Genomic DNA, 22,531 nt, shown 5'->3' with positions numbered 1-22,531 from the left:
AAGCCGGGGCTCATCTGGCTGCTCTACTAGCTGCTTCTGCCAGCACTGCCTGCCTGTATAGTCTATGGCCGAATAAGATTCAGTGCCAAATATCTTCAGATTCGGCTGAATAGAAGCGGGACAGTGATTCAAATCAAATCGCTGTCCCTCCAAATCGCTGAATCCAAATCCAGAGTGAATGCTTTCTGCTTCACACAGGTCTACTGTCCAGCTGTAGTGTGTTTTGAAGATGTTGTTGCTTTGAGCTACTTGTAAAGACTGATCAGCACAAACAGTCCTACTTCTGGGTTTGTATTGCATTTCTGAGTATCTACTCGGGTTTCTGTTGTGCTAGTCCTGCCAGCTATTTCATCTTGATTTCACATGTTGATATACAGGAACATAGCTTTCCCTAGAATGTATTCAGTTTCTTCTTTGCCAGGTCTGTCAGAATGCATCCTTCCTTATAACTAACACCTTTTACTATCTGTGGAGGCATGCTATTGAATTTCAGTCTGTGGAACTAAGTGATAATGGTGAAATGGCTACTTCAAATTTGTTTTAGTAGATGATGAAGGCTGCCTGTCTAACATAAATTTGACTCCTTCATGCTTATGCATTATGAGGCAGTATTTGTGTATGTGATCAACAAGCTTCTTTTTTCTTTATTGTGATTTGTGCATTTAATTCCTGTGTTTAAAAAAAGAAATTGAGGAAGTATTCATTTATCTGGTGGTATAGTGACACATTCTCAGAAAATTTGGGACAGTTAGTTTTGCAATGTCAGCTTTTGCTACTTCCATAGATTTCATAGACACTAGGGCTGGAAGGGACCTTGGAGGATCATCAAGTCCAGCCCCCTGCCCCAGGGGCAGGAAGTCAGCTGAGGTCAAAGGATCCTAGCAAGGTAGACATACAACTGTTTCTTAAGAGTCCAGAGTAGATGCTTGCACCACCTCTGGAGGGAGTTTATTCCAGGCCTTGGGGGCTCAGATGGTAAAGGTGTTTTTCCTTATGTCCAGCCTGAAATGGTCTTGGAGGAGTTTGTGACCGTTGGACCTTGTCATCCTGTGGGGCGCTCTGGTGAACAGGCATTCTGCCAGATCCTGACGTACACCCCTTACATAGTTACAAGCAGCCACCACGTCCCGCCTGAGCCTGCGCTTTTCCAGGCTGAAGAGTCCTGTGGCTCTGAGCCTGTCATCATAGGACCTGTTCTCCTGTCCTCTGATCATATGCGTGGGTCTCCTCTGGACTCTCTCAAGTTTTTCCACATCCTTTTTAAATTGTGGAGCCCAGAATTGGATGCAGTACTCTAGATGTGGCTTCACCAAGGCTGAGTACAGTGGGAGGATGACATCCTGGGATTTTCTTGAGAAGCATCTATGGATGCAAGCCAGAGTTTTGCTTGCTTTACCAGCTGATGACATCAAATTGGTGGCTCATATTCATCTTGTGGTCAATGATGACCCCCAAGTCCTTTTCGGCCGTGGTGCTAGCAAGCATAGCAGTGCTGAGCCTATAAGTGTGCTGCAGGGTTTTTTTTCCTCCCAAGGTAAAGCACCTTGCATTTTTCAGTGTGGAATGCCATCAGGTTTTCGTCCACCCATTTTCTGAGCCTGTTGAGGTTGGCCTGGATCACTAGCCTGTCCTCAGGTGTGGACGCTGTACCCCGAAGTTTGGTGTCATCAGTGAGCTTGGCCATTCTGCTTCTGACACCTATGTCTAAATTGTTAATAAAGATGTTAAAGCGTATGGACCCAAGGACAGAGCCTTGGAGCACCCCACTGGTCACAGTGCACCACAGTAACTTACAGGAAACCCTTGCCTTTTTATGGGTTTGGCATTTGCGGTTTCAAATATTCACGAATGCCGAACTCGCATCGTAAATACACTTACAGGAGCTCCTTGGGAGCTCTGCATTTGCCGCCGCCTGCGCAGCCATGCTGTGGGCCCTGCAGAAGGAGCCGCAACCTCTCTGTCCAGCTCTGGTGGACTGTGGCTTGCTGGTATGTGGCCACTTCCAGTCCGACAGCTGACCATGCTGCAGACCAGCAGCCAACCCGCCACAGCCCAACACTGGGCTGTGGCCCAGGGATTGAGAACCCCTGCTTTATGTAGTATATAACTTGATGCTTTATTTTGTGATACAGAAGTAAAACCAACAGTCCATTGTTCTTCAAACATGAAATGTAACCACTGTTCTTCTTTTTTCTCCAGCCCAGTGTACTAATTGTAAGCTACAAGGAATTGACAAAATCGGCTTCTCAGTTTGGATCCTATAAACAAGCAGAATGGAGGTCTGACAGCACTATGATAGCTGTTTCAGTAAGTAGAGACTTTTTTTTACTGCTGTAGTGTTAAACTAGTAGAGAAAATGTAACAGAGATTTAGCATTCATTAACACAACCAGTATCCTATCCAACAGCATAAATCATAACCAGTATTTATCTGGTATATAGCAAGCAAGTTTTTAGCATGATGTGCATATGGGTATGGGTGGGAATGGGGCTGCACAGGCCACAGACCCCTTGTCTGCACACCCCCGGAGTGCTCCCTCCAGGTCATGTGGGCAGCCAAGCCTCTCTCCGTTGCTACATGGGCTGCCTGGATCTCCCCCTGCCATGTACGCAGTACCTCCAGGAGCAGGATGCAGAACCCAAAGCAGGAGAACCTGGAGATCTTGGCTGCCACAGCATCAGGAACAATGGGTGGGAACTATGGCCAGGCAGAAGCCTGCAGACTTCCAGTTGGACAACCCTGATATGTATAATGAAAATAAGAAAGGAAGGCTAATTTTTAACTTTAACTTGGAGAATATCATTGTTAATTAGCATTACAATAACTCTTAGGAGTCCCATTCATGGTTCATCACTTTGTTGTACCAGGCATTGTTTTGACAGAAATTCAAAGAGAATCCCTACCTCTGAGGAGTTTCTAGGCAAAACTCAGCTAATGGATGAAGGAACCAGGTGGAAATGGATAAAGGAAGAATTAGGTAGTAATAATGTGTGTGTGTTTTGCTTGATGAGTAACGTAGCTTGTCAGGTATTAGGATGTATAGGCATTCCAGCAGAAGTGAGTTGTAGAGAAACCATGTTCTTGTCTTGCTACACCACTTTTGACCATTTTGTTGCAAAAGTTTGTGCTTGTTTATTGTACTTTGCGAGATCTTTCCTTGTTTCCTTGTACATGTGCCTTCAAGCAGTGGGCATTGCAGCAGGTGCAAAGTCTGAGGCTCTGTGTTAGAGTTACAGGTGGTTAAGCCAATGGTATAACCCCACTTCTTCATTAGTTCCTTGGAGTGTCTGATTCCAATACATAGGTAGTTGAGACATTGCCACCTGAGCCATGGTTTGTCAGTCCCTGGCTGGAATGTCCTTTTTTTTTTTTTTTTTTTTGCTGTTGGGTATTTTCTTCAGCTTCTCATTCTACAAGTGTGGTTGTGTCTCCTTGGGTGTGGTATCAAGAAGTTGGGTGCTCGTGAGGAAGCTCTTGTATGACTTCAGATATTTGTGTGCTGCAGAATGGTAATGCAGTCAGAGTCTTGTATCTTCAGTTTCTCTCAATCATTCTATGCTGCTGGCCACTGGTCTTCTGTTGTCAGGTGAAGCTATGCTAGCCAGCTGGTACATGCTGTTTAGGCTGGTAGGCTTCAGACATCCTGTGATGCATTAGCAGCTATCATTCAGAATGGGGTTGGGGTGCTTAGCATGTGTGGATCTCTCCCATACAGGGCATGCATACTCAGCAGAGGAAAAGCTGAGAGCCAGAGTAGTAGTTCAGATGGGGAGGTAGCGACCCAACCATTTCAAGTTGGTGAACTTATATAGTACGTTGTTACGGGTATTCAACTTTGCCTTTGTCTTCATGGTGTGTTCTTTGTGCGAGAGGGTTTGATTGAGGATGACTCCATGATTTACTAGGTTTGGATGGTGGGATAGTGAAATCCTGGACCAAGTAATGTTTAGCTGACAGTTGGCCTCATGGTTTTTCAGATGGAAGGCATGTGCTTGTGCTTTCACTGAGTTGGCGCATAATTGGTTTTCAATGTAGTTTGAGGTTAGGCCAAGTAGTGCCTTGCTTAGGAATTTTTTAACATGGTTGAAGGCAGCGTTTTGGCCTGTTTTATGCACTGGTCATCTGCATAGATGAAACGTTCTGTTTCCAAATCGGTTGGTTAGTCATTTATGTAGATGTTATATAACAACAGTGCACATACGTTTCCTTGGGGGATGCCATTAATCTGTTGCCTTCATCTGCTTTGCTTCCCATCCAGGTTGACAAAAAAGTCTGTTTCTGAACAGGGTTGGTATAAGCCCTGTCAGGTGTAGATCTTTTGTCATTTCCAGGGTCTCATGGAGGAATAGGCAGTGAGTAACTGTACCATAGGCAGCTGTTGTGTTAACTAACAAGGCTCCTGTGATTTGGTTTCTTTCAAACCCATTCTTAATATGCTGAGTTAGATTGAGCAGCTGGCTCATTACTGATTTTCTCCCCTTTCCCCTCCATGGGAAAAGCTGCTCTGTTCGGAGATTAGGTGTTTATCCACGTATGGGGCAGGCTGGTTCAGTATCAGTCATACGTACAATTTGTATGTGGCATAGAGGAGGAAGAGGTCTAAAGCTCTTTGGGATGGATGAATCTTTCCCTGGCTTTAAAGAAGTTATACTAGTGGCGTTATTAATATTTTCCCAATAGTAAATGAGCAACAGAATAATTTACTATACTATACTAATCTAGCATGATTTTACAAGGTTAAATTCAAAATGGAATAACACAATTATCAAATAAAGGTTCTAAGATTTAAGAATGATTTAAGAAGTAATCCAGTCAATAGGCTAAAATGATCAAATCATCAAATTGATGTAAAAGATTAATTATGTTGATCCTAGAAACAATATTTTGCATTTTCTCAATAGAAAGTTAATATAAGAAGTAGCTTTTTTCACTTTAAAGCTCCAGATAGTCTTACAAACAGTAGAGTGGTGACCTAATTGGAGAATATAACGGCTTCTACAGACCTTTACATACTAAGAATATGTGCGTTTCTTTTCTGGTCTTAAACCATTGCTGCTTCTTCCTCTGTCCTGCCATTATAACTTCTGCACTGCCTTTGTCTTATAAGGTTTACTTCCGGTTTACTCTGTCCTTGTTTTTTTGTGGATTTAGGGACCATACAGGTTGATTTAGAGCTGTCTTGGATTCTGAACATGGTCCAGTACTTTCCAAGTAGGCAGCCTTTAGATCTTATGTTGTGATGTAAAGTTGCATCATTTGTTGAATTTTGATTTTGTTTGTTTGATTTTGGTTTGTGGTTTTTTGTTTTTGTTTTTGTTTTGGGTTTTTTTGGTAGGTCAGCCTAGATTGAATGAAGATCAGATATTCTTCCAGTAATGTGAAACAGGGCATGTATAGAGGGTCTTTCTTAGGAAGATTGTGATGCCTCATTTAGCAGTATTTTTTTTTAAGAGTTCTCTTTATTTCTGTCTTAGACTTGGCTTTGTTTTCATCAGGTTTTTTTAAATGATATTTTTTACCTTTTTGCTGACAAAGAATAGAGCAAGTAAAGAGCTTTGAGTTCTCCAATGAATATTGACCTAGAAACACAAGCTGCTTTTATATTTTGCCAGAATATATTCCATTTTAAATAAAACACCTCAAATCTGGCGTTCAGGTTGACTGTTCTTTTCACCCAAGGGAGTGAATAATGTTAACTAACATGATAGAAATCATACAATTTTTCTGTGTCTTGCAGCAAATGAAAAATTTAATTAAAAAAAATCCAGCTAGTTCAGGGAATCAACAGCTTTGGTCAAATAGTAACATGCACTTCTGCCTGAGAATCCTAATGGGCAGTGTAACACTTTTTTTTTTTTTTTTTATTTTATAAAATAATTATTTGCTACTATTTTGCTGATGGAATATGATGGAGGAAGTGAATTTGCAAAAGTATATGGATAAAGCACTTTAATCTTTAAATCTTTAAACTTTGGGTTAGGAGTCTGTTTATTGGTGCTGCTGCTGACTTGCTTCTTTACTTGGCCACATTGTGCTGGTCTGTGCCATTTACTTATCTTACTGGGTTAAATTATGTTTCCGGAGTTAGAATTGACAGTTGCTGTATTTATACTGGGCCTGGTACAACGAGGCCTCAGTTGTAAACGGGGGACTTGGAAGAGCTATAATTAGTTGGGAAAATCTTGCTAGTTGGCAGTACAAAGACTCACTTCAGCTGAGCATCAAGTGAAATTAATTGTGTAACAAGGGGAGGATGCTTTTAAGGGCTTACAGAACATTCCCATGTATAGACGACCCTCTAGGGCAGTTTTTCTTAACAGGGTGCTGTAGGGTACGAGGAAACAAGCACTCATTCTTCCCTGCCTGTCTTCTATGCAAGACGTAGGTGCAGGCTTGTCTCCTAGATAAGCTCACTGTTGTCCCTGCTAGTCTCTATGTTAAGGCCTAAGTGCTTGCTTCCTGCCTCCCTTTGCGTGAAGAGCTAAGCATGTGCTCATCCCTGCTTGGTCCAGTTCAGGGAGGTAACCTCATGATTGTCTCCACCTTGCTACCATGCAGGGAGCTAAGAGCAGAACAAAAATCAGTATCTTGTTCAAATTGTAAACATACCAGACGGTAAAGAGCGGTGAAATCTCTTCTAACGCTCTTCTAGGCGTTCTAACAGGAATGATATTGTTCAAGGACGTTAACTGATAGGAAACTCTTAGAAATTCTCATGTCTTTATTTAATCACATAAGGTTGAGTATCAAATTGTTTGAGGCAACATCTAATTAGCACTTAACTTCTCTACCAAAATATATCAATAAGGTACATCTTTTGCATCATATGATCTCTGAGTAAGAATCTCATATTGTTTTTCAAGTGGGCCAGGGCTGGGCAACCTGTGGCCTGGGCAGCAGCTTTGTGGGGCATGTGGCAGATTGGGGAGGGGATAGGCAGTGCAGTGCCAGATAGGGCAGGGAACAGAAAACAAAGCATCAGATCAGTCATGGAACACAGGGCAAGGAGCAGAAAGTACAGCATCAAATTGGGTAAGGAAAAGGGATTGGAGTGGTCCTCAGGGAGGCTTGCCTGCTGACAGTTGTTGGCCCTCACTTAAGTAAGTCTTTGGTGCTCCTTGAAAACTTCTAGGTATTGTTAATGGAGACCTTGTTAAGTAAGCTTTAATACTAAATACACTCACCCCAAGCAGCAGTAGTTTCTTGAAATAATAAAAGGGGCTATTACTAAAATTGGAATGATTCCAAAGTTGTCTGCCTTGCTGCATTTTTTCATCTCGACTTTTCTTTGTGTTGACAGCAGCAGACCCAGATCTCAGTCCGGATCTCCAAGACATTCTACTCTGTTTCCTTTTTTTTCTTTAGTTTTCTTGGGCTGCTGCTTTTCTCTTGGTTCCTTTCTTCCTCTTTTCTGACATTACCTCTGGCTGAGTCCTAGCATGAATCATGTTAGGGCCCGAATGTTCATATGGAGTATAGATCAATGCGACAGAACCAAGAAGCTCTAGTCTGTCCAAACCCAGGGCATACATTGTATTCGGAATCCTTCCCGTCCTGGTGCCTGTCCTCTGTGAGTCTTCTACTGCCTTCTGCTCTTCAGGACCCAACTACTCACAAGTGTAATGGGGACCAGCTCTTAACAGAAAGCTGTAGGAGCAGAGTTAACTGTTTCATGCTGTGAAAATATTAATGGGAATCCTATAGATAAATCCCTTGCAAAATAATGAATATTTACACTTTTGGAGCAAATAGGGCGTGCCATTACAATAGTCTATTGAAATACAAGGATGGGGGGGATAGGAAGGGAGTGGTATTGGCAGTGTAAAATGATAATTTGTCTTGTAATATGCTCCCTTTTATATAGCTGAAAGACATTAGTTTCTTAAAAATATGGTGAAATTTGATCCCATAGTTATTGCGAAGGAAGAAATTTTACTCAAGGCCTCTGTCTGCAGTTCCAGTAAGATAATATTTACCACAGAATCAGTCTCACATAATATACATATTGAGTTGAAGCAGTACAGTGGCCTGTTTGCAGCAAGTTTACAGTAAAGATGTTCAGTTACCTTAGTTTGAGCAGCTATATGGTGGCATTTGATGCCCTGTTCATAAGCAAGCAAATCTTCTGACGTTAGCAGCTTGTACTGAGGATGGAATTCAGGAAGGCCTTTTGTATCTGAATGTCAATATGAAGATACTTTACAGTATTGTTTTACTTTTCCTACCTGTATAAGATAACCTCAGAAATAAATATTTAAACAGTCACCCAGTAATGGAAAGAACTCGTGTAGATGTTAGAAGTAGATGCACATTAAGTTTCTTTACAATATATTGTGTTTTTGCTTCATGAAGACTAAAAATAGAGAAGCTTAAATTGCTGTCACTAATATAGTACATACTTAGTTTTCTTGAAGGAAAAAGAGCTGCTTTGAAGAATGAAAACCATCACATTTATTTATTTGTCTTTGTTTCTGTGTTTAGTTTGAAGCTGAAACAAATAGAATGTATTGCAAACTATAAGTTTATAGGTGGAAAAAAGTCTAAACTAATGAGCTAAACTACTTAACTGAAAAACAGGAAACCAGCCCTGGAAAGAAATTTGAAACCTTTCATTTCACTGCTTCTTGCCTTCAGTCCTGTTGTTTGGAGTTAATACCCATCCAGTATTAAAATAACTGGAATAAAACATAGCTTAGTTGAAATACATTTGACTGTTTATCTAAATGATCTAAATTTCTGATAAGAAACTGCTGGCTGGCTGATTTGGGACCATTCCTGGTTATCTGGTCAGTGCTGAACGGAGCTCTAATTTTTCATGTAAATTGTAATGACTAAACAGTTCATATCTACTATATCAAACTAGATTAAAGCTACTTTCATGTAATTTTGCAAAGGTTGAGCTCTGCTTGAATTATGGTGCTCTAGTATACAAGCAGGTCTTTTTCTGTCTCTTCCAGTCAGGTGCTGAGTCTGCCGATATTTCTGTATTATAAGATGCACCTTTCAAAAAGGGTAAAATTGTGGGAGAAAAAGATTTTAACATAAATTTAATTATACAGTGAATTCAATTATTTTTGTTACCTAGCTTTGCCTAGGTAACAAATTAGGCATACCTTAATTTTAGACCTCATTTTTTGAGGGGGAGGAAAATGTCTTATATACCAGGAAATATGATACACTAGAGTTTATTGTAGGTGTTGTTCTTTGTATGCAGTCTTGAAGTTGCTTTGTGACAGTTTTTTAAAAGAACGTAGGTACCCAATTCCAATGGAATGCAAAGGAAGGGAAGTGATTTTGAAAATCTCACTGAACATTGTCCTGTATCTTGGATACCTAAATACCTATCAGTTCCTGCAAAATTGTATTGTAAAGCCAAACCATTGAAAAAGTTATTTGGGTAGATGTGCTATCTTTTATTAGACCAACTGAGTATGAAGTAGTGTCTAATAAAAGATATCACATCTACCCAAAGAACCTTGCCTACCTATGTCCTTAGACCAAAACGGCTACAACCAGCACCCACCCACCCTTTCCCCCAAACCATTGAAAAGACAGGAACTGGGTACCTTAATCACTGTTGATTCCTTTTTGCACCAGCGGTCCTTGGTTGGGAGTTGGGTGTCCTTGAAAATCCTTCCTAGTTTCCTTACAGCATCTTGACATGTCTAAATACCACTTAAAAATCAGGGCCTTAGTCCCCTAGTATCAACAGATCACAATATTTGAACAGATTTACTATTTTTGCCTTGCTCTTTTAGATTCATGTGGTGACAGTAAATTTTATCAGAAAGGAACGTGAATTTCTATGATGGGCATTTCCAGGGGTGGGCAAAATGTGGCCTGGGAGCCAGATGCGGCCTGCCAGGCCATTCTATCCAGCCTGCGGGGCCCCTAAAAAATTTAGAAAATTAATATTAATCTGCCCTTGGCTACCTATCATGCGGCCCTCGTTGGCTTGCCAAAATTTAGTAAGCGGCCCTCAGCCCAAAATAATTGCCTGCCCCGGCCTATTCAGAACAGAAAATAACAACATAAATCAGTGCCTGGGACAACTACCACACGTACAGGGCAGTTTGCTGTTGCTTCCATACCATGCAGTAGTGATTGTATTGCTTTTTCCTGAGTGCAGAGCTGTCACTAGGGGTGTGCGGGGCCTGAGGCATATCAGCCCATGCAGGGCTGGGGGGGTGGCGAGCCACCAGGAGCGGGGGAGAAGGCAAGCGGCTGGAGCATGGAGTCGGTGGCCGTGGCAGTGTCCCCCAAAGTGCAGGGCCCAGGGTGGTTACCTGATTTGCCCCCACCCTAGAGACAGCTCTGCCTATATGTGCCTACCACAAGTTGGTGCTGAGGGCAGGTGCCTCATCTTGGTTACCCCACGGATTTAGAAACAGTTTACTGATCAAAGACTAAGGTTAACTGAAGCCTCCCTTTCAGAATTGGCATGTTATATTAAGTATCTTTAGTAGGATCATAGTGTTGCATCTGTTTTGGTGGGATTGTTACGTGAAAGTAGCTAAGGATTGTTTCTTGCCGGCTGTTTTGTTTAGTATGTAAAATGTTTTGAGGTTTCTCTGATGGTTCTGGCTACAGTTCCTTTAAGTTTACATGGAATGTCCTAAATACAATGCTAATAAGATGCAGCTAATCTCTCTCTCTTTCTTTCAGACTGCAAATGGATACATCTTATTTTTTGATATCCCATCAGCAAGAGACAAGTACCTTTATGAGCCCATGTACCCCAAGTAAGTTTCTTCAATTTGTTTTCTCTGCATAACAAACTGCAAAAAAGTACTTCTGCATAAACCTTAAAACATGTTTTATTGTAAGCAATTAGTATTTGAAATAAACCAAATTGTTACAGTTTAAATGTGGTCTAATGCTATTTGTGTCTGATAATATGCTCTCTTTTACATAGCTGAGAAACCTTATTTTCTTAAAACAACGATGAACTTTGATTCCATAGTTATGATGAAGGAAGAAATTTTACTGTGAGCCTCTTGTTCTACAATTCCAGCACCATGATGTTTGCCACAGACTCTACCATTTGCTGTAGTCATAGAATTTTCATTTTCACAGGCTTAGCCTCCAGGATTGCCCTTAGATCTTAGTTGAACTGGGTTCTGTATTGTGTTTGTAGTTTCTTACAGTTCAGCACTACTGGACTTTTAATTCCACGTCTGGGAAACATGCAAAGTTGCTTTCAGCATCTTCATGGCACAAACAAGTTTGCTTCTATCAAACAAAATATGCAATAGGAGCAAGGTGTGGATGGAAAAGTGACATTGATTAGGCAGAAGCAGTAATCTCAGGTTCACTTGTAAAGAGATCAAGAGTCCTATTATAGTGATATATGGGTTGCCTAATTCTGTATCTTAATTTCATCAGGTGTTACATGCATTTAATACCAGAAAAAGTAAGCACTATCACCCTTTTTTATTCAGACTTCTTTATTTTAAACAGTTATTTAAAATAAACTGCAGAGATCTAAATTATGGATCATTTTCTAAAGCTAACATGGCAAATATTAGAAGATATAATATCCAATCTGAAACTTAATTGTAACTCTCCTGCTTCCTGGTTAAGTGTGAATTGGCAGGAAAAAATGTTAAATCAGGTTGCAACTCCACCAGCCAGATCTTGAAATAATTGCTTAGTCTTCAAACAAAATAGTTTTGGTACTTGCTGCTTGTGTGTTATCAGCATAAAACCTTCACTTTCCTAATAGATTTCAGTCATTGATGGATAGGATGTATCCTTTGCCTCCTTTTCTATTATGGCTCAATTGTTGGTGGTCGAGAAAGCATTGTTATAAAGGTGGGGAATAATGCTATCTATACTTGCTAGTTGCTAGAAAATGCTGATGCCAATAGTTGAGTTTCCATTTTTCCATGGCATGCTGTTGCTGCAGTTTCCACTAAAGGAGTGAAGATATCTGTTGTTTGCTTAGATAGAAGCAGTGGGAAGTTGTTCTGTCCCCATTCTGTTTAGCCACTGGAAGTAATATACTGAAGCCTCACTCAACGGGAGAGGCAACTTTCAACTATAGTAAGCAACTTACTCTAGTAATAACTTAAGGGTTTATTATGCTCCCCTTGTAAGATTTGCAACATGTGGTGGAAAGCAAATAAAATCTACCCTAAAGTGGTGCTTCTATAAGAGAACACTGATTTTTATAAGCTATACCAGAAGTATTTTTAACTTTCATAGCTATTTGTGCTTTGAATGCAAGATAGAGGGCAGATGTTTACTTTTTGGTGATGTATAAGGAATTGATCCAGTATACAGTACTGTTGTTGCCAATAGGGGGTGGGAAACAGCTGCAGGCATATTAACTGATTTTCAAATGAATTTCTGCTCAGTTGAGCAGAAGGTTGTTTTAGATGTTTTTGCTTGTTTGTTTGTATACTCTGCAGTGCATATTTCACCTATTCACTTAGGTCTTTATCACTCTTTATCGGGTGTCTAGAAAGAAAGCTGAATTTACTTTGTATTTCATAACTAATTGTACACTTTCTACAACTTGTCTGATCTATTTAATATACTGTAGACAAATGCCAGGATTATGTAGTTAGTTCACAGAACTTTAAAAGTCCTAATTTATTGTGTGAAAAATAGAATGAAACAGCTCAAATGCTGAGCATCAAAATATGTGCACATAACTGAAGGGGATTGAATCTCTTGTATGTAAAACATAAGATTAGTCGGAGACCGACTGTACTATATTTATTTTCTTGGGAATTCATTTTAACAATGCTGGCAACGCTAAAGCCTAAAGACATTTGTTTACAATAAGAGTGAATGCTAGAGAGGCCATTTTGTGAAGAAATTAATTTCATTTAAAGATTGTGTGTGATGGTGACTATATAGTCACTACATAATAAGCACAGCAGACTTTATACAAACACGATGATTGTGACATTCCTCAAAAATAAGAATTAATTTAATGAAAGACCTTTTTTCTTTGATCATTAGCAGACCATTACACTGAGAGATGAAGACTTTAAGATACAGTAGTCCAGCCCAAAGGGCATACATGGTATTTTTATAGGAAATTAGAGAAAGTATTTGTGGCCTACTTTTCTAACCTGTAAAAATTTCTGGCATGCCTGTACCACCCCAGGACATGCTAGAGAGTACTGTATTGAAAGGCAGCTCAGTGCAGTGCTGAGTATTTGCCAGTAAGCTCTGCATCTTCTGAAAGTTTTTATTGGCTGCCACCCAGCACCAATCTGGCTTTTACAGTCATTTCGTGTGGGAGGTACTGCACATGGAGTGTCTTAGTATAGCACTCCCTAACTTCCTGGGTTAAGGAAAATGTTTTTTTTTTTTCAAAACATAACCTTTTAAATGCTGCAGCATGGATACCTGCTATTGCTGGGTGGGTTGGCTTCTATTACTATTTTGCATGATTGAACTTTTATTTTAATCTTCAGTCATTTCCCAAATGAGTTGTAATTTTCATATTGAGACTTAATATATTCATGTCCATTTACATATGACTTTACCAGATTACTCGGTCTACTCCAAGTAAAACTGAAGTAATGTCAGATGAACCCCTTCTAAACCTTGAAGCTACCTGGATTTAGGGAATCAGATCAACTTCTGCCCAGTCTTGAAAGTTTCCCAGGAGACTTGCTTCCTTTACTACATAGCAGATTTCTTGAAATAATATGGCTGTCTGACCAACTTGCATCTTTAAGAGATTGCCTTCATCAAAGTGAAAGCACAGTAACAAGTTCAATTTTTTTTTTTTTTAATCCTTCATATGAGTTCCTGTCCACTCAGGAGTCGACACAAAACATGAAGTATGAATTGCCAGTAGCTACAAAGTATTTAGATAAGACAGTGTTTCAACCTGTATTTCAAGATCTGCGGTCAGCTTTGAAAACAAATAGCAATCAATGTTTCTCTAAATTCTAGGGTACCATATCAATTTGGTAGTATTGCCACTGAAGAAAACAAACAGCAGAAGATGAAAGCAACTTTCTTGCAGCTATTTTCTGTTGTCCTGCCAAGGACACTAGCACATGAGACTTGATCCAGGAGGAGGATTTGTGAATTTTTTTCTTCAGCCTTGGCTGCAGGATAAGCTAAGCAAGAGGTGCCAGTCTGGCCTGCTCTTAATGTGGAGGTTTCAGACAATGCACAAACTGAATTCATAGATGTTAGGGGCTGGAAAGGACCTTACAAGATCATTAGGTCCAGTTAAAAAAGGCCAGAACACAACTTTAAAGATGTTTGAATTCTGGATTTGTAATTCAGCATTTAAAGTAGTCCTACCGAATTCAATTTCTTACATATATTTTAAAAGTAGAATTTCAGAAGTCTCAACAGAGACTTTAAATTATAAGCCTTCACACATAAATACTTATGCAGGTGGCTTAGGAGTATTGATTTTGGGCTCCAAAACAGGCAATTTATGTGAAAATGCTTTGATAGAAAAGAGGACTGTCTTTAGCTCATTTAAAGCCCTCTGTTAAAACCAACTGATTTACATCAGAGAAACATGCTCTCGGAGAAGTACAACTATTCCAAAACTTAGAAAACAAGATAATTTAAAGCACTGTATAGCTAATACAAAAGTAGAATTCTGGATAGTCTAATACTTAGATTATTGTGCAACTTTTAGTATATTCCACAAAATCTACTGTTTTCAAGTGTATGAGTAGATAAGGCTTTTATAAATGAAATGGGGGTGGGTGGGTGGGGTGTTAGAGAGTGAGTGTGTCCAGCTTTCAGAAAACTGGATCCAGACAGTAGCATACTTTGTTGAAGTCTGTGTTTGGTATCTGGATAGGTTGTTTAGGAAAACTAGATGTTTAAAATCTGTCAAATCAATCTTTGTCTTATAATTCACTGGTGCTTTGCCAGTGGCATGAAAGGAAGGCATTGTTATGCTGAGAACAGATACAAGTTCTTGAACTGGGAGGAGGGGAGAGGTTGCTGAATCTTGTGCTGATGTAATCAAGGCAGTTTGTTTTGTTATGACAGAAAATGTATCTTGTGGATTGAGACTTTGTACTAGTTTGTGGCAGTGTGCGAGGGAATGATCCTCTGGCCCTTTCTGGGAGGGAGAGAGTGGGTGGATGGACTCCCTTTTTTAGCAGCCAGCTATAAAGTTAATACTCATTTTTGTGGTCATCTTACTTGACAGTTGGTTGGAGCTTTTTAATGTGGGATAACTACTTTGCATATGTACCTGGTATCAAGGTAATTGTGCAGTGAACCAGTTAATTGCATGATACTTGTAACATATAAAGGGGGCCTTAGATCGAGACTCTCGGTACCCAGAAAGTATGACTGCTGAATCAGTTCCTGGAAGTAGAGGAGACATTCTGATCTCTTGACATGTGGATTGGGAGGATTGGAGTGGTAGAAGGGTGAAAGGATTTTGGAGCCATCCATTGTTATATGTTGGTACCACTTAAGAGGTCAATGGTCTTATCATGATTCGAGTGAACTTCCTTGTTCCTTTTTCTAAGCCATTCAGAAGAGTGTTCTTTAGAATTTTATCTTGCCTTCATCTTGTTCAAAATTCTCTTTAGCTTTCCTAAAGCTACAATTAAAAAGTGGTATTGAAGCAGTGAGTTTTTCACTTGCTCAGAAGTCATTGACAACAGTGGTCATTCTAAGTTGAATCATGTGCAAAGCTGAATTTGTATTGTTGGCTGGAGACTATGGGTTCCTGTACTTTAATCCAGGACAGGAAAGAGAATGGGGTGATGACCCCCAACTTAATTAATATCTAGAACATAAAGGTATATGAACCCATCTTCATAGATTCATAGATGTAGGGTCGGAAGGGACCTTGCAGATCTTCTAGTCCGACCCCCTGTCCTGGGCAGGAGAGAAAACTGGGCTCAAATGACCCCAGCTAGGTAATCGTCAAGCCTCCTCTTAAAGACCCCCAAGGTTGGAGCCAGCACCACTTCCCTTGGAAGTTGGTTCCAGATCCTAGCCGTCGTGACTGTGAAGTAGTGCCTTCTAATGTCTGGTCTGGACCTACTCTCAAACAACTTATGGCCGTTATTCCTTGTTACTCCAGGAGGCGCTTGGGTGAACAGGGTCTCTCCCATTCCCTGCTGGTCCCCCCCCAGTAAGTTTATAGACGGCCACCAGGTCCCCTCTCAGCCTTCTCTTGTGAAATCTGAACAGGTTAAGGTCCCGTAGCCTCTCCTCATAGGGTCTGCCCTGCTGTCCCCATGCGAGTGGCCCTCCCTTGGACCCTCTCAGTGCTGTCCACATCCCTCCTGAAGTGCGGTGCCCAGAACTGGACGAAGTACTCCAACTGTAGCCTGACCAGTGTCGCATAGAGAGGGAGGATCACCTTGTTGGCCCTGCTTGTGATGCATCTGTGGATGTACGATAAGGTGCGGTTAGCCCTACTGACCGTGTCCTTGCATTGGAGGGCCATGTTCATTATGGAATCGATAATGACTCCAAGATCTCTTTCTGCCACTGTGCTTTTGAGAAGAGAGTTCCCCAGCCTATAGGTATGCTGCTGGTTCTTACTGCCCAAGTGCAGCACCCTGTACTTGTCAGTATTGAATCCCATCCTGTTGTCATTTGCCCACCCCTGTAACTTATCCAGGTCCAGCTGTAACCTGTCCCTCCCTTCTAGCATGCCCACCTCACCCCAAATCTAAAAAGAAAAAAAAAGCCATTTTAGAGCATTTTTTAAATTTTCCATCTGTGTCATTCGTATTGGTAGCATAAGTACTAACTTTCCCATTTCTGTGTGTTCTGACTACAGAGTTAATGTGGAATTCCAGTTTAAAATTTTAAAGAACCCCAACATAAATTTTTCCAGATCTACTAAATTTCATTAGCAGAACTGGAGGAAAAGGTCTCCCATAGCCTTTTTTTTTATGAATTGTAGCAAGTAGCTTTGTAACTTAGTTGTAAAATGTAAATACTATCAGTTCAAAGAGATACCATGTTAATACAATTTTGAAGAGCTGTTTACTATAGCAAACTAATCAAATTCCTGAATGCCATACAAGAACTCAGTAATACAGTGGCAATGCAAAGATCAAATGAAGGTGAAGAAAAGTAAATACGCACCTACTCCCAACATCCTGCTCCCCAGGGATTTTCCAGTTCAGTCAGCATTTTGAAACTTAAATTGTACGTGCTTGGGCCCCTTGCACATGAAAATAAAGATGACTGCACTTGAGCTTTCAGATTAGCTTGGCCAGCAGTGGTCCCTACCTGTTAGTTCAACAGGCTGTCTACCAAATGGGGCTTATATTCTGGAAAAAAGTTCTGCTTTCACATTCTGTTCAAAATTGCATTCCTGTTGCTTATGGGTCAAATTATTTTTTTAAATTGCCATGTAGCATGCTTGCATAAAGCCAAATCCTTTTTTATTTGTTCTGGGAACTTAATTATTGATAAAGTCAGTGTGCATTAATATAGCTCAGCTAGAGAGAAAAAATAGGTTAGGCATGTTAACAAATGGGGTACTGTTTAGTGTGTGTGTGTGGACTGAAATATATAGATTGCTGACCATTCAGTGCATCTCTGGAGAGTTGGTTTTTTTAAGAAATGTACTTTAAGATAAGTGGGTTTTTTTGTGCTTCCCTCTTACTACTTACTATAAAGTCATTTTTGATTCAATAACTAAGTGGATATTGTTAATATATTGTAGCATGACTTCCAACCTTTTCTTTTCACTGAAATTAATTCCACACACATTGCTAGCAGTACAGAAGCTATAGTATTTTTTTACTACAGAAGATTCAAGATGCCAAATTACTGTATGTATTTTGGAGAGCTTAGGTATGGACCAAATACAAGAGATGGTACATCTTTATGCAAAGACCTCCTGACTTGAAAACTGAAACTAAATTTATTACAGCTTTTCTCTCGTATTAAGTTTCAAAATGAATCAGTTCTGAAAAATAAGTTGGATAAAAAGAGCACATAGATAGGGGCGGGCTGTGTCCTGCTGATTTAAAGTGGGCAGCATTTGACGCTGGCAAAATATATTTCCTTTTTTGAAAATCCTTCATTTGGTGTCATTTTTCTCTTTTTGTATCCGATCTGTTGTAGTGCCCTTTGTAGTCTGAAATGCATCTGTATTATGGGCATCCTTAGTTTCAGGATTAACAGAACCCTTCCGATAGAGGCTCACATTATCCCTCGTTCCTTTTTTGCCCAATATTTCCATTAGTCACAACTCCTTTTGAGCGTGTGTGAAATGTTTTGAGAATCTTGAATGGGAAACGCTATTAAAGGCTAAGTATTATATCCCATAATGACGTGAGCCAAATTCCTTATGTTCACAAAACATGTTGAAGTGGCCAGGATAAGCGTTCAAAGTTTCAGGATAAGGACAAACAAAGTTACATAAAGTTAAAAGGAGGGAGGAGGGCTGGGTTGCTTGTCAGCTGTGAGGCTGTAACTGTCCATGTGCCTGCTATTTCCCTGCCATTATCCCTTTTCATTCAGGGTTAAGTTACACATTTCAGTTTTCACTTACCCTGAGATATGAGCAGTCACAATATCGGTTACGGACATAACGTGTCCATACCTTAATGCCTTGCTCACCATCATGTGTTTATCAATTGAGGATTAAAATTCAAGTCCTTTTACTTCCAGCTCCATAGTGCCACCAGTCCCCAGGTATTTTCTTTCTTCAGAGGAAAGTTAATTCCATGCATTGTCCTGCGGTCGGCTTTCTATAAAGCTCCATTTGTTAGAGAAATGTTGCATGAATTTGAGCATGCTCTATGGAGTAGAAATATTTGGCCTTGTACGGTTCTTGTTGACTCAAACAACTTCCACTGTGGCGATAGGTAGAGTTTTTGGAGTAAACGCCTGAATCAAAAACTGTTTTGCTCAATTTGTTAGAATAAAACTAGCTAATAAAGAGTAATTTGCATTTAAGTTGATCCAGAAGAAAATCTGCAACACTGTTCCAGCTCCTAAAAAAAATTCTTTGTTTCAGTTCAGAACAGAGTTGGAAGACATTCGGTGCTGGCCACAAGCCTGCATTCTGAGATCCTGTCCTCAGATGCCCACAAACTCACTGTCACTTCTCAAAAATAAGTTTAGCCTAATGGCAATGCCATGCTTGAGAAGGTGAATATTAGTAAACAGAATATTAGTAAAACACTGTGAGAAATTCAGTACACTATAAAATGATCTTTCAGGGCCTATTCATTCCATCTGGTGTGTGTGGCACAGGCCTGGCAAAAATGCTTTAAAACTTGTATCTAACCTGAAAGTTGTAACTTTATAACCTGTGAATGGGTGTAGTGAATAATTTCTAAGGAATGGTTGTTCAGACACTTCACTGACATATGCTGCAAATTTAAAGTGCTGAGCATAATGAGAAGGGCTTTTTAACTCAATGGCATTGTAAACTCTGTCTGTTTTTGTGGGGTCCTGTTCTGAAACAACTGTTTCTGAATCTGAGAGTTGTTTCAAATTATTAATACAGTTTGAAATTGCTGACAGGGGAACTGTGTATAGTGGCTTTATGCTTTGGGCACCTTTTCCTCTGAGATAATGAGCTCACTTTGAACAGTGCAAAAGACACTCCCTGATGCCTTTTGGCAATGTTTTTTTTGTGGGGTCCCCCCCACAGTTTCCCTACATCCACAGTGAACCATACATTTGACTCTTGTCACCCTGAAAGTATTAGAGATGATTTTTAACTCCTGCAAGATTCTTCCTGTATGGCTATCCTGGAGTACAGTACTTAATGTTGCTGAATGTCACTTTTTTACTATGCGTCTTGGGTTCCTAAATCACTGGCACTTCTGAAAACTATTAGCCAGATTATTTATAGAAATAATGAATTGCTTCTATCAAATAGAGCTTTGTCTCTGATTCAATAGAATAATCTTAATATGGTCAAAGGTTTTGACCTTTAAACTCTAGAATATCACCAACTCTATCAGTAGCAATTAAACTATTGTATAGTTGCTATGAATATTAGGTAACAAGTTAAAGAAGTTCTAGAAGGAAATAAGTTTGTAATAGACTTCAGCTTGGCTGGTGTGGTTTGGGAAAGAAATATTCTCCCATTTGCTAGATAGTAGTTTTTTATTATATAGGAAAAATTAAAACTCAGCTTGTTCAGTTAAAATTGTCTATGCCAATCCAGATGACAGTAAATGAAACTACATTAGGGCACTATAATTGTATTTATTTTTTTATTTTAAGGAATGAATTCCATTTTATACCCCAACCCCCAAATTCTTATATCAAGGTCCAGCCCTTCTGACTTCAACCTCTTGCCTTGCGCCTCCTTCCCCAAAGATAATCTTTGCATCACACAGATATAATCAGAGTATTCTTGGATGTAAATTTAGGATAATTTTTCTAAGTTATATTTAAGTTAAAGAATCAAAATATGTTTTAAACAAGGAATAAAAACCCAGGTGAGTTTGACTTTGATGGTCTGTCACAAGGATGTCAAATACCATGAGTTAAACAAATTAGTTAAGCCTTGAAAAACAAGAAAAGACATTTTGATTCGTTTTGCATTATTTAAAAGAAAAAGAAAAGCAAAAAGCAGGGATCCATTTTTAACTCATCAGAGCATTTTTACCTATACAGTTTAAGGCAAGTAAAATTTAGCTGAAAATATTTTTCAGTCTGGTGCATAATTCTTTGGCCTTTGGGGAACATTTTAATTCCTTTAAATTTTTGTGCAAAATATAATTGCAGTTTACTTGAAATTGAGGGAGAAGTGCAGCAGCTGCTGATGTGGCAACAGAAACCAAACATTCTTTCCTTCATCTGTCAGCAACACACATTCATGGTTTAAAGGTCAGAGTGATTTAAATAGTAAAATTAACTTGTGGAAACGTGTGCTATTTCTGAACATAGTACAGTTTTGACTGCCTTTTTTTAAATATTGTGTAATAAGAAAAATATCTTTCTGGTTAGGGAGTTTTGCATACAATAATTAGAACTATTTTCAGTGAGAATACATTATAAAATGCATTAAAATATTTTAAAATACTCTAAATTTATTTTTTGCTCTTATGCTTTGGAAAAAGCAGTAGTTATTCCCAATAGAGTTCATAAGTTCTTCTAACTGGTATATATATTTCAGAACTATCACTTGCCAATGGTCCTCTTGAAATAATACTTTCTGTTATACAGAGATTTCCTATTAGTTTTTTAAAAAAGCTATGTCTGTACATAGCAGCTAAAATTTAACTTTTTCAGTAGTGATGTCTTTGGTAGTCCCCCCCCCCACCCCGCTTCCAAATTTCTGTCTTTCATATTTTTTCTCAACAGTTGTGCTTTTCTGCATAAACAATGATTTTATATTAACTGAGTCCAGATAAGTTTTTATTCTATATTTCTGTGGGAGCTACAAAAGACTTCACCTTGAAGTCGTGTTGTGTGTGTGCAAAGTGTAGTACCTACACCAGCCATTTCCAAAAAATTTCCTTAGCTATAGTTGATATGCTAATATCAGTGGGAAACAAGTGCATGCTGATCATTGTCATTTAAACATTACTGGCATCCATACCTCTTCAGTTTGTTGTATGGTAGCATATTTGTATAGTAAAGGCCATGCAAGTGTTAAACATGAATTTGAATGTTTAAGTCAAATGTATAATCTGCTTGTTCCAGTAGCGAGACTGGATAGAAGAAACTACAAAATTACCAGATGATGGGTAGTGCTGTGCAAAATGAGTCATCTCTTCACCTCCTGGGGAAAAAATTGTCCTCAACACAAATACTGTCCTCAGCACAAAGGTGCTCTTAGTCAGTGGTCTCAAATTGAATTAATAATTGGAAAGAAATGGTCAATATCAGTCTATTGGGATACTTGCCTGTCACTTCTGCAACACCTGGTTTCCATCAGAATCTGCAACTCTTCTCAACCATTTGTTCTGAGTACCCTGTAATTCATTTTCCCTTGATGGCTTATATTCATATTAACTTTTCAACAGTAATGTCTGGGTCAGGTGCACCATCTATGGGCAAGAAAATAGTTTTGTTTACAATGATAAGTGTTGCCTATTTCTGTTAACCTCCTATATTATTTAGTTGTTGCCCTTTAGTTTGGTTCTGGACGGATCTTGCTACTTTCTTGTGCCAAATATAGCATATCTAAGGTCAGTTTGAACTTCCCTTAAACAATGGAGGGCTTTGTCCTTACTGCTTAAGACAAGGAGTGGTTTCTATTGCAGGGTAACTAATATGCATTGGCCTACTCTGCTGTAAAATAAAATTATGATTCTTGGTAGTGTACCAAGGGGCTCTTTAATTAGCGAGCACTTGCCCGAGTGTCACGTGTATTAGCATCCCTCGTGCTGCAAAATGGTGGCAGGGCACTTTGAACTAAAGCTCATTGAACAAGCTTTACTTCAAAGTGCACCGCTGCCATGTTTCGGTGTGGGGGTGCTAATACATGTGACACCAGAGTCTGCTGGAGCGTGTTTATTTCCGTGCTCCAGCAGACTCTATTAATCGATGGATTTTCAGCATGTTGGGGCCAGCTCCCTGAACATATATAGGAGCCCATTCTGGCTAATAAGCAAGGTTCAGTCACTTG

At 39.5% G+C, this 22,531-nt stretch overlaps 1 protein-coding gene across 3 annotated transcripts in view; it reads left to right on the top strand.

The window, feature by feature from the left end:
* Positions 1-22,531, top strand: part of RIC1 (RIC1 homolog, RAB6A GEF complex partner 1) — a 93,259-nt gene that overhangs the window by 19,287 nt on the left and 51,441 nt on the right. For all 3 annotated transcript variants that reach the window (XM_019478084.2, XM_019478085.2, XM_006268895.4), the window contains exons 2-3: positions 2,200-2,307; positions 10,666-10,742. In XM_019478084.2, coding sequence (XP_019333629.1) covers positions 2,200-2,307; positions 10,666-10,742 — 185 coding nt within the window. The remainder of the gene's footprint in view (positions 1-2,199; positions 2,308-10,665; positions 10,743-22,531) is intronic.

The sequence above is a fragment of the Alligator mississippiensis genome, chromosome 3, assembly GCF_030867095.1.
Source record: "Alligator mississippiensis isolate rAllMis1 chromosome 3, rAllMis1, whole genome shotgun sequence".
In the NCBI taxonomy this organism is placed as follows: Eukaryota; Metazoa; Chordata; order Crocodylia; family Alligatoridae; genus Alligator; species Alligator mississippiensis.
This window is presented reverse-complemented; position numbering and strand designations above follow the sequence as displayed.